Below are 12,408 nucleotides of genomic sequence, written 5' to 3' on the forward strand. Positions count from 1 at the left end.
ATGTCTGTTCCTTCACCACTGAACTGAAAGATATTTCAGTATCGGGACTATGTACTCACAGTTCCATACCTGGCATGTGATCATTGACTAAAATGCACATTTTTATTCATCTGTGAATTGAAGCAGTTGGACTAAATTTTCCAGGTCCCTCTAACTTTGTTTCTGTGATATATGTTAATTTACTTTGAATTACCTAAGCCCAGAGAGTTAATTTTTTTTCCCTTAATTTCTAGCCTTTTATTGTTCATTAGTCCTCTTTCTAAATAATGACATGTGTCCTAATTCAATTTGAAGATAAAGTAGTACAAACAGCTAGCATGGTATTAAGTAAGTTTAGACAGGAAATGCATCTCTGAGGGAGTGCCATAGAGTCTGCTGTTGAAGCCAACCAACTCCTACCTCTTGGAAAGTTAGGGTTTCCATTTAAAAAATAAGTTTAAAAACTAAAAAGGCAGGTAAAGGCAAATCAAACTTAAGAACAATTTCTACATGGAGAATCTGCTGCTCTAAAGTTTACAGATAATAAAGCACAAGTTTTGTTGGTGAACCTGCCACTAAGCGCAAGAACATAATCCAGCTCAACATGGTTGTCCCTTGTACCAACAGAACTCCAGTAACTTCAGTGAGAAGAGTCATGGCCCTACAGTTGACTATACACATTTCTTTAATGTAAGTCAAAACCCATTACAATGCATCCTGTTACAATGGAAATCTTACTTTTGGAAGTTCACTTAATTATTTTGAGCAATACTGTATACAACCCAACAGATACATAATTGACAACTTGTTGAAATGTTACAGCTAAACCACAAAGAGTAACTGAGTAACATTGACAATCCCAATAAAGTATTTATTCTTATACTGTGCTCAACATTAGATGACTATAAAATTCGACTGGCAAAGGGAGATCAAAGAATTGTGCTTTATTTTGAGCCTGAATGGGATGAAAAGGAGGTTAGGAAATCCTAAGCGGAAAAATATTTAAATGATTGTGCTTTCTATATTTTTCTTACTACCCATTTCCAGTTATAAATCTTAGTATCTGTGCCTCTGTATACGATTTCTTTTAAGTACAATACTAAACATTCTTTAAAATCATTTTCTAATAACCATAAAAAGTACACTCAGGTAACTGTAAAATCATTTCCTTTTAGAAGAAAAGCATCAAATATTCAGGGAACTTTATTTTTAAAGAATAAATCAAGGGAGACACAGCTTTTGTTTACCCAAACATGCATAATCCAACCTGAATATAAAATGCACTTAATTGGTAAATTACACATGAAATACAAAGGGAATGCAATTTTACATAGGTAAAATGATTGCCAGCTACAGCAATTTAACAGTCAAATGTATCAGAACATTGTACATTAAAAAACAAAAATGACAACTTAAAGCCAATTATCTACAAAAAAACAAGGAAAATTCTGATATGGAATGGTCTGACTCAAAGCAAATAAGGCACCTGCTATGAATTTAGCGCAACCATAAAACAGAATAGTTAACCAAGATACTTGTTTCAAAAAGGGAAACAAGTACAGAGATTGATTAACTGGGTGAGAAAGGCAATAACAATTTAGTTAAAAACCTGCTGGCCCAAGGTCAGTTGATTCATTTCTTATTCCAGAAAGTCCTTAACCACTCCGCTCCCTTACTGTTCTCCTTGTTTGAGGTTATCAGAAGCCCACTATGAGGTTCACACTGTGTATAGACTAGGTAGCAGATTTCCCTTCTGTTCCTCTTAAAACAGCTTATTTTAAAGAAATATTTTAAAGGCAATTAACAAAGCAAACACAAGCAGCTTTCTTTCCAATGCATTAACACATAGACACTGCTCAGGTTTTTTTCACCAAGTTATGGCTAAGTATACAAAGAGCCAATACCTGCAGTTTTCAACAGTACTAGAAAACCCAAAACCTGCCCTATCACCCTCACCCTTACCATTAGTAAAAGGTAAATTTGATCAAGCATAACCTAGAAAATCATATAACAAAGGGAAGACTAAAGACTGATCCTTATCAGTAAATCCATTCAATTAAAGATGCCACTTTAGGCTGATGTGTCTAGTACTCTAAAGGCATTTCAATCATTAATCTAGAAAAAGCATTTCCAAAGTAAGTATAACTTTGTAGTTGATGTGCCTTTTTTTGCTAGCAAAAGTGCTATTTAACATGCTAAAATAAAATATCTTATGGCACATTGGCCTCAACAGCATGTTCTGATGAGGCATCCGTTTTTAGTAGTATTTTTCCCTAAAATTCTGTTTAGCATAGTAAACCCCTTGGATATACTAAAATAATTCTGGTGAAATCAAGGTAACATAAACCTTCCCTGACTGACTTCACTCCACCACGGTAGCTTCTAGTGAAACCACAGTAACTGATTAAGTTAGAAAATGATCAATTTTTTCTTTTCAATGGCATCTTGGGTTACTATACTCACTCGTGTAAAATCCACAGTAGTGTAATGGAAACAATATTGGTAAAATAGATGTCGCAGCTAAAGCATCTCCTTTTATATTAGACATTTAGAAGCTTTTAAAAATATTTAGATGCTAAAGGTTGTGGTAAAACTAGGCTGTGTAGTTGTTCCATTTATAAGCACCTTATTACAGGACAGTTACATGACCCTATAAGGGAGTGTGCTTTCAGTTCAAGAGTAATAAAGTGCCTAGCTATATAAAAACCACAAGACTTCAAACTGTAATTTAAGCTAACTGCATTTAAACATTAGGGTTAACAAAATCTAGACCCTGTGTATGCAGACTTAGCCTAATTATCCATTGTTTTAATAACCACATTAAAAAAACTTACTCTTTATTGACTGAATAAGTAGGGTCCACTAATCAAATTTTATTGCTTTATTCATGTGGTGTTTTTTGCAAGGCACTGTGGTATGGACTAGAAAACTTGGAATGACTCATGAAGAAACCTTGGAATGACACATGAAGCATGATAGGAAAGTCATTCTGAGGCAGGATGCTTTACTGAATTGTTTTCAACCAGGGTATCAAACATCAGGAATGAGTTCAAGTTAAAATTCACAGGAGAATGGAAACATCTTAAGGTCAGTCACTTCACATGCCCATCCTGATACTTTGAATAATCTGGAAAATTGCTGCAAAAAGAAAGAGCAAATATTAAAATAAGTTTTGAATGAAATAGGTCTGGTGACTGACATATTTATTAAGGTAGCTGAAGAATCCAACCATACTCTTACATTTGCAAATGCGACATAACTTCATTATAAGAAGTGAAAACAGACCTATCTGAATAAATAAAACAATGAAATGCCCCTGAGTTATTTTTTTTCTTAGCTTCCCTGAATTTTATGTCTAAGTATCCAAGTAATCATTTTATAAAGAACTTAAAGCACCAAAGCAAACAGGTTTTTCTAGCATAGAATTATTTTGGTTTATCCCTAAATAATTAAGCACCCTTTTAAGGCCTGGCCTATAACACACGCATGTTTCCTCATTCTCACAAAGCTGAAATTCAATAATCTTTAGGTTATATAAACTGCTTGGCTCTCAGCCACTTATCAGGAAAGCTTCCAATTGGTTAAGTGCAGAAGAAAGGCAAAGTGAAACATTTAACAGAAATCTCAGTAACTTTAGAATGTGGAAAACAAACATCCATTTCAATATTAACAGCTTGCATATTAAGATGATAAATGGAGAGAGGAAAGACTTTTTTTTGTAATCTATTTGCAAAGGCAAGTGTCTGTTACTGACAGCAGGCTGCTCTGACAATTTTTTTTTTTTAACCATATGTCAAACGTTTCTTTTATTAACCTAAAAACATTTGACTAACACATTAAAATGCCAATCAAGTACATTTCCACTATAGTGAATCAATTCTTTGCACAAGCTTTACTTGATAAAATATACTCAATTTTGACATTAAGACATTAGATTCTGGCATATGTTAAATCAAGTTCTAACATCTATATGTACATATTTATAAGTTTCTTTGCAAAGACTGATAATGGAGTTACAAAACATTCTAAATTCTCATTCCATGAGGTTTTGTTCGGTCTTACATTTCTTCCAACTCGATCATTACCAAGGACCTGACCTCCTTTTCTGATCTCCAGTGAGTACAAATCAAGCTGGGAGAAGTTTCTGCAGCACCACCCTCTGTGCATATGTGGAACAAATAATTTGGTTCAGATGAAATAGAATCATGTGGAGTCCTCGGCAGGTTGGCTGAGAACTACGCAGGTAGGACTCATTACTGACCGGTCACCACGTCATCCTAAACCCTTTCACCCAAGACCCTACTGATGGGAGCGCCCAAGACACTTACCAGAGCCACAAACAACAAAAATGAAGAGAGCCAATAACCAGGGTCCTACAGACGCCTTCTCTTCGGGGGCATTTCTCTGCAAAAGCGAAAATCCACCATTTCAGATGCAGAGAAACGACTCGGACCCCAGGCTCCCACAGCCGGCACCCCGGTCGCTGGGCCTCCTTACCTCACAGGTCTCCAGTTCCCAAGCCCCCACATTCGGCTGGCTCACAGACTCGGGCCCCTACCCCTCCACAGCACCAGCCCACAGTCGGCCGGGTCCGAGACAAAACGCGACGCAGCCCCAGGGACCCAGACTCAGCACCGGCTGCGGAACGCAGAGGAGCGCCCGGTCTTTCCTTACCGAGGTCTTAGCGACGTTACCGCGCTGGGTGATGTTCTTGCTGTGCTTCTCGTTGGCCATACGGATCCTCTGCTTGGCGACCATCTTCGCGGCGCCACCACCTGCCCCGGCCACCCCTCGGACTAGCTCGCTCGCCTGCCTCCTCTCGAGCCGCTGCGAGGCTCCGCTCCTAGGTGCCCGCGCCGCCGGAGCGCCGACGTTCTCAGGCCAGGCGCTAGCTTCGGCCTCTGGGCCTGGGCGCGGCAAACGCTGAGGCTGAGCACTAGCTGAGCGCCGGCCGCCTACTGACTGGCCGAGGGACGCGGGTGCGCGGGTGGAAGAGAACTGGCCGCCCGGTCGTTCTCACGCCACCGTCACCGCCGCTTTGGCCGCCGCCGGGAGCACGGAGTGAAAGAGGAAGGAAACGCAACGCAACAACCGGACGGTGCAGCCAGCCGCCTCGATCTACTTTGGGTGCTGCTGCCAACGTCAGCACTAGGCGGGCTCCGCCCCGCGGAAGTGCGCGCCCCTCCTGCTGGAGAAGGAGGGCGAAAGCAAGCGCACCCGCCCCAGTTCAGCCCTCCCAATCCCTGTCAAACGTCGCCCTGAATCTGCGCGTGCGCGTTCGGGCGCCTTTTCCGCGTCTCTCCACAACCGGAAGTGAATTGGCCCCGAGGCTGATGCTCCGGAAATACTAACTCGCTGTCTCCACGCCTGAGGAGACGTGTAGGGGCCGGGTGCCGCCCTCGTGAACTCTCACCCGAGTGGATGGGTTTCTCTTTCCGGGACAATATGGCGCCGTCCACGCCGCTCTTGACAGGTGAGTTCTGAAGAAGCAAGGGACTCTTTCTTCAGACCAGTTTCTTATTTTTGTCTTTGCTTTTGAGAACTACCCGAGGAACCGGGGAGTCACATCTGCCTTTTCTTGTGGCTTGCGGAAAGGCCAGACTGTCTCTTGGCTTTCTTAATATAGCGTGGCAATCGGAAGTGAAGACTCCGCCTCTGGGCTTTCGTAATCCCCCTCCCTTTCACCCATCCATCATTCTTGCCTGCAGATTCATCTTCTACAGGAATAGAAGAAGGGGGAGAAAATCAGAATGTGCTAGTTGAATTTGTGACACCTGGGTCTGCAATACTGGTGTTACACGGGCCCCTGTGAAGTCATTTAACTCTACAATAAGGACAAAGATAAACATAAGAGTTAGTCCACTAGGATGACCACGCACGTTAAATACACCTGGACTTAATTCCAAATTCTTTTCTTCCTGCCTTAATGAGGTTTGTAGGACCGAATAGGGAGAGGAGCTGTAATGGAGGTTTCAAATAATGAAATTGTGGTTGGGAGAGGGTGTAGCAGTGAGCATGATAGAGATATTATAGCAACATTGGATTTTGAAATGGTTATAAGCATATTAGAAGTAGAGCATTAGAGGACTCTTGGAATTTTAAAGCTGAAGACTGTGTGTAGTGTTAGAGAAGATAATAAACTTATATTGTACAATGCTGGGGAAGTTGCTTTACTAGGTTGTGGCTAGGAATCTTTGCATATGAGTATTAAGTAAGGAAAAGAGGGTTGAGAAGGAAAAGAAGGCTTTGGTTCTGATTAACTATTAGATGGAAAAAAGTCATTAAGAGAAAGGTCTGCATTTGAGAAGGGAGGCTATTCCCTCCCATTCTCCCACCCCACCCCTTGAAAGGAAACTTACAACATTTTTGCACTTTTTGCCATTCTACGTTTTTATTTTTATATTTCAAAATCTTTGTTATTAAGCACTATGCCCACTGATACTCTGTCTTCTACAGTTTAGTCATCATTTATCAAACGCTGACTGTAATCTGCTAGATAATATGCTAGGCAAAGACTGTTTAAAAGGTAAAATTACATAATAAATTATTTTTGGGTTCATAAAGGTACTTGTTATTCACAATTTTTAATACTGAATGCTGATTTGAACTCAATGAAAAAATTAATACATTGAAAAATCTGATAAATAGCCCCTCCTTTAAAAATGCCTATAGTAGTTCCTCACTGCTTACAGGGCAGATTGAATCCTGAGTAGCATAGGGTATATAACCATTTATAATCCTTGAATAGCTCTTGAGACTCATTTATTTCCTTACCATCCCATCTTATTTTGTGCTCCATCAATACTGAACTGCTTCTGAGTCCCTTTGAACAACCTATTTCTTCAGTCTAGTATTATCCTATCGCACTTGTTGATTTGGCAAACTCTTCATCCGTTAAAATTCATTTTAGATACCATTGTTCTGTAAAGTCTTTCCTCACTCTACCCAGATAGAGTCAGTCACTTCCTGGGTTATTTTCGTACTTCAAGAATATTTGAAACTTTTTTTCACTTACTAAGTAGGATAATTAGACATTCACTTGTCTTTGTCCCCTGCTAGACTGTGAGTCCTTCAATGTCAGGGTCAGGGTCTTATTGATATCTGTCTCCTCAGTACCTAGTGCAGTGCCTGGTAAACAATAGATACTGTAAATCAGGGGTCCCCAACCCCCTGGGCCACAGACTGGTACCCAACGAGCATTACCACTTGAGCTTCCCCCTTCTGTCAGATCAGCAGGGGCTTTAGAATCTTATAGGAGCCCAAACCCTACTGTGGACCATACAAGAGATCTAGGTTGCGTGCTCCTTATGAGAATTTAATGCCTGATGATCTGAGGTGGAAGAGTTTCAACAGTTTCATCCCCAAACCACCCCCTTCCCGTTTGTGGAAATATTGTCTCCCACAAAACCAGTCCAGCCTGACCAACATGGTGAAACATGGTGAAGGATAATGTTTAGATTATCCCTCTAAATTAATTGGCACCAGGAACCGATTTCATGGAAGACAATGGAAGGATTGTCGTGGAAGGATAACGTTGAGATTATTTTTCTAAATTAATGAAGGATATTAATTTCACTTTATAGTCATATTAACCAAGGATGGCAATTGTTTTACAGTGCTTAAAATCAGGGACTTTGTAAGAGTTTAAAGTTGTCTGTTCAGTCTGCTCTTCATATTTTCATATTGTTAGATGCCCAGAGAGATTAAGTGATCAGATTCATACTGCAAATTGTCAGGATTAGGATTATGTGTATTCAGATTGTTCAACTCCGTGGTTCATTCTCTTTCACTAGAACAGACTGTTTAATCTTTTAAACATACTCAATGTAGATACTTCATTCAACAATAGAATCTTTCAAAATATTTTGTTAAATTTAGACTCATTGGATTTTAGAGCTGTGAATAATTTGCAGATTAGCCAGTAAATTTTGTTAACCCCGACTTTTAATTGGGAATGACAAAAAAGCCAAAGCAAGTGAAAAGGGGATATTTTTTTAAACTCGTATAACCTAAAAGCCTCAGTACTGCTAGATCCAGATACTAAATATGGCTTCAGAAATCTGTTTTTTTTTTTTTTTTTTTTTGAGGTGGAGTTTCACTCCTGTTGCCTTGTTGCTCAGGCTGGAGTGCAATGGCTCGATCTTGGCTCACTGCAACTTCCACCTCCTGGGTTCAAGCTATTCTCCTGCCTCAGCCTCTCAAGTAGCTGGGATTATAGGCATACATCACAACACCCAGCTAATTTTGTGTTTTTAGTAGAGATGAGGTTTCACCATGTTAGTCAGGCTGGTCTCGAACTCCTGACCTCAGATGATCTGCCCACCTTGGCTTCCCAAAGTGCTGGGATTACAGGCGTGAGCCACTGCGTCCAGCCAGAAATCTGTTTTTCTTCATCCCTAGGCTCTTGCTTTCCTCCAGATTAAATTCATTTTTAAGCTGACATTGAACCAACTCCCAGCTCCAAAGGAAAGGACACGTTTTTGCCAGTAGTCTCAGCAAAAATCTTAAGGCTAGCTATCTTTGACTTTGGCCCTTGTTCATCTTTGTATCAGTCAACGTTTAATCATGTAGTCAGGACTAAATTATATTCTCACTCCAGATACTCCTCAAAAGAAAATGAGCACCTCCTAAAGAAGAGGAGCTGGGTGCTAGGCACATAAAATAACAATGTCCATTAAGTGAAATTAATATTGTCTAATCTGCTTGACTGGTTGAAGTCACTGAGATAATTTATTCAAAATTGAGTCATTTTCCTACACTGATGAGTAGTTCAGTGAACATAAAAGTTGGGAAAACTATATTTCAAAGATGACTACACCCCTAGGATCCTTGTTTATTGAAGCCCTGTGTCTTTCTCTAACTCAGGCCTAGAGCAATAAATTGTATATGAGTCTCTAAAAAGGCTAGTAAGCTTAGAAAAGGTTATATAGATGTTTAATGTATTTCACACAGTGACTGTGTGAAACTCTGGGGTTTATTTGTTGTTTTAATGAAAAAAAACTGCTTGCATTCTAGGTTTTTCTTTCTACTAGAACATATTGCCGATCCCATTTGATTGAAGGAGGAAATCAGTAAAAACCAGGAATCACACAAACTCAGAATACGCTATATTAAGCTAAGTACACATTGTAGTTTCACATTCAGATACTTCTAATTAAAAAGGATTCCTTGTAGAAAGTTACATGTAGAAAAAAATTGTTTCAGTATTGAAAAGTTTTTTAGTTCAAATTTATTTTGGCTTTTTTTAGTTTTAAAACAGTTTATGTTCTGTTATGGACCTAATTTTGTGTCTTTCCTAATAAACTTTGTATCACAGCTTAGGAGTAAATCAATTAATTCAACTATATATCCTTTTATTCAAATTAAAATGAAACTACAAACTAATTAAATCTACCAAGGCATCTTAGAAGTACAAAATGTCAGTTTGGGCAAGGTGGGTCACACCCATAATCCCAACACTTTGGTAAGCCATCAGGCAGATTGGATTGCTTGAGCATAGTAGTTTAAGACCAGCCTAGGCAATATAGTGAAACCCTGTCTCTACAAAAAATACAAAAATTAACATGGCATGGTGGTACGTGACGTGATCATAGCTGACTGTAGCCTTGACCTCCCAGGTCCAACTGATTATCCTGCCTCAGCTACTCGAGTAGCTGGGACTGCAGGCATATGCCACCGTGCCCAGCTAATTTTTGTAGAGACAGCGTCTCCCTGTGTTGCCCAGGCTGGTCTTGGATTCCTGGGCTCAAGCCATCTGCCTGCCTCGGCCTCCCAAAGTGCTGGGATTACAGGGGTGAGCCACCACCCCTGAACTCTATTTTCTTTTCCAGCTTCATCATCCTCTAGCTACACAGGCCTTCTTTCCATCGCCCAATGCTCTGTCATTTTTCTTTCGTTGGAGTTTTTGCACTTGTTTCTGTTCTCTTTGCTTGTTAACTGCCATTGATCCTTTAAATCTCAGTATACAAATAACTTGAGGATGCTTTCCCTAGCTTTCCATTTTTAGGTCAAAACTTTCTATTATACCCTCAATGGTACCATATATCTTTCCTTTGTAGCACTAAACACAGGTATACAATTTTGTATATTTGGCTAATTGATTACTGTTTGCAAAGGTCAATGAGGTCAGAGACAATGCTGCTTTTCTTATCTATTATATCACCAGTGTTCAACACAGGCCTAGGAGGGAGGTAGTTCGTTTTTTTCCTGCCAAGCATTTGTTGAATAAATGAATCTGTTTATTTGGTTCAGCTTTAGAAGCATTTAATTCAGCCATTTATAAAAATATAGTCTAGGCTAGGCACAGTGACTCACACCTGTAATCTCAGCACTTTGGGAGGCTGAGGAGGGAAGATTGCCTGAGCCCAGGAGTTCAAGATCAGCCTGGGCAACAGTGAGACTCTGTTTCTACAAAAAAAAAAAAAAAAAAAATCGCCAGGCATGGTGGCACATGCCTGTAGTCCCAGCTACTTGGGAGAAGCATTTTACAGAAGCATTTTACAGAAGCATTACTTTATAGGAGCATTACTTAAGTCCAGGAGTTTGAAGTTGCAGTGAGCCACGATCGTGCCACTGTACCCCAGCCTGGGTGACAGCAAGACCCTGTCTCAAAGAAATAAATTAAAAAATTTAAAAATAAGAAATATGACCTCGTTCTATAGATGATTATTTAATCTTTAACTTTGTTTCCACTTAATTTTTTAGGATATTACTGTCATTGGGGCATTAATAAATGAATATCTCATTCCACTTGTTCTTTTAGTTTGAGAAATTGTGAATATATTAATAATGTCTTATAGTTCTAAAAACTTTAAATATGTACTATATTTTTTATTACTGTGTATAACGCGTACAGCTGTCTTGTGTTCTAGTATTTCCATTTTACAGATTAGGGCACAGATTCAGAGATGGTAGTATATCCAAGGTTCTACAGGCAGTTATAAATTTAAGTCGGCCTCTGAGTTCATGTCCTCTCTACCACACCACAGCTGCCTTTCTTCAGTGGTGACAGTTAAAGTTTGAAGTTTTTATTTAAAAAGTTATGTATTTCTTAGCAAATGTATAATTTTACGTAACAGTAAGAAAATGTGCCCTTTTGTTGCTAATATTCTATAGTTCAATGAAATATTGAATGATTTCACATTTTGACTAAAGCTGTTTTAAAAAAAAAATTTTGTGTTAACTGAATCTTTTTTAACAAAGTAATTATTATTGTTTTCATTTTATTTCTTTAGTCCGGGGATCAGAAGGACTGTACATGGTGAATGGACCACCACATTTTACAGAAAGCACAGTGTTTCCAAGGTATGGTTTATTTTGTTAAGTAATGTTATAGGGAACATATGGTAAATCTAAAATGTTTTTATTGGTGGTGTATTTTGAACAAAAAAGGAAAAGAACGGATGTTTCTTGGTACATATTGTATAATACTAACTGAAGATGAAAAGAATTCATGTTCTCTATCAAGGAAAATGATCTTCAGATCTGAAAACAGTAACTTAAGCCTATTTATAAGGTAGGGGGAGCAATACTAAGAAAAAGTGTGGACATTAGTGTAATTGAATACAAACCTTTAGTTTACAAGAGTTTTATCTTAAGGAATGAGAAAAACTTGCAAATTTGATAGCCAGATCACTTCCAGTCGTCTTAGTGAAATCAGAATGAAAAAGATATTAAAAGGAAGGATGTATATATGTACATAGTATGTAGCTAACTAGATATATTTTTTTTCCCAAAAAAAGCAATGGATGAGTAAACCAAAAACCAGTTAAAAATGCTTATTTATAGGGGGAGAGAGTTACAGGATGCAGGTGACACATCTGTGAATGAGCTTTGTTATAGTTTTGACTTTGGACCATATAATTGTTTTAAACTTAAAAATTAAAATAATTAAAGTGGGAAACTAAAATAAGTGATCCTAGCCTTATATCATGTTGGTGGCATGACCATATGAAGATCTGCCAAACTCTTTTTTTTTTTTTTTTTTGAGACTGCGTTTCACTCTTGTTGCCCAGGCTGGACTGCAGTGGCTCGATCTCGGCTCACTCCAACCTCTGCCTCCCGGTTCAAGCAATTCTGCCTCAGCCTCCCAAGTAGCTGGGATTACATGTGCCTGCCACCATGCTCAGCTAATTGTTTTTGTGTTCGTAGTAGAGACGGGGTTTCACCATGTTGGCCAGGCTGGTCTTGAACTCCTGACCTCGGGTGATCCACCTGCCTCAGCCTCCCAAAGTGCTGGCATTACAGGCATGAGCCACCTCGCCCAACCTAGTAGTTTTATTTTTAACTGAAAGTTTATATTGTCATTTGAATCCACTATAAGATAGAGTAAATTAATTATATTAATGTTCTTAGGAACCAAGATTTTTGAACATTAGCGTGAAAGGTAGACTTGCTTATATCAATATGAACTCTTTTTTTTTTTTTTTT

General features: G+C 39.0%; 2 protein-coding genes across 3 annotated transcripts in view; one reads left to right on the forward strand and one right to left on the reverse strand.

The window, feature by feature from the left end:
- Positions 1–646: 646 nt before the first annotated feature.
- Positions 647–5,798, reverse strand: SERP1 (stress associated endoplasmic reticulum protein 1). The gene is made up of 3 exons (XM_017522832.2): positions 4,654–5,798; positions 4,308–4,383; positions 647–3,117 (listed from the first exon to the last, which is right to left on the reverse strand). Exons 1-3 carry the CDS (start codon positions 4,735–4,737, stop codon positions 3,077–3,079), a joined length of 201 nt encoding a protein of 66 aa, XP_017378321.1. The 5' UTR covers positions 4,738–5,798; the 3' UTR covers positions 647–3,076.
- Positions 5,335–12,408, forward strand: part of EIF2A (eukaryotic translation initiation factor 2A) — a 37,733-nt gene continuing 30,659 nt past the window's right edge. The window contains exons 1-2 of one of the 2 annotated variants that reach the window (XM_017522827.2): positions 5,335–5,452; positions 11,214–11,283. In XM_017522827.2, coding sequence (XP_017378316.1) covers positions 5,401–5,452; positions 11,214–11,283 — 122 coding nt within the window. In that variant the 5' untranslated portion in view covers positions 5,335–5,400. The remainder of the gene's footprint in view (positions 5,453–11,213; positions 11,284–12,408) is intronic. The other variant, XM_017522828.2, reaches the window with a different exon arrangement.

This window comes from Cebus imitator, unplaced genomic scaffold, assembly GCF_001604975.1.
Source record: "Cebus imitator isolate Cc_AM_T3 unplaced genomic scaffold, Cebus_imitator-1.0 Scaffold25, whole genome shotgun sequence".
NCBI lineage: Eukaryota > Metazoa > Chordata > Mammalia > Primates > Cebidae > Cebus > Cebus imitator.

Bases quoted from the DNA above. Each gene is read 5' to 3' on its own strand.
- SERP1 (XM_017522832.2), bottom strand. From the start codon at position 4,737: ATGGTCGCCAAGCAGAGGATCCGTATGGCCAACGAGAAGCACAGCAAG. The intron at 4,384-4,653 runs GTAAGGAAAGAC...TCGCTTTTGCAG, and splicing joins GTAACGTCGCTAAGACCTCG to AGAAATGCCCCCGAAGAGAA. The intron at 3,118-4,307 runs GTAAGTGTCTTG...TTCTTTTTGCAG, and splicing joins TTTTGTTGTTTGTGGCTCTG to CAATTTTCCAGATTATTCAA.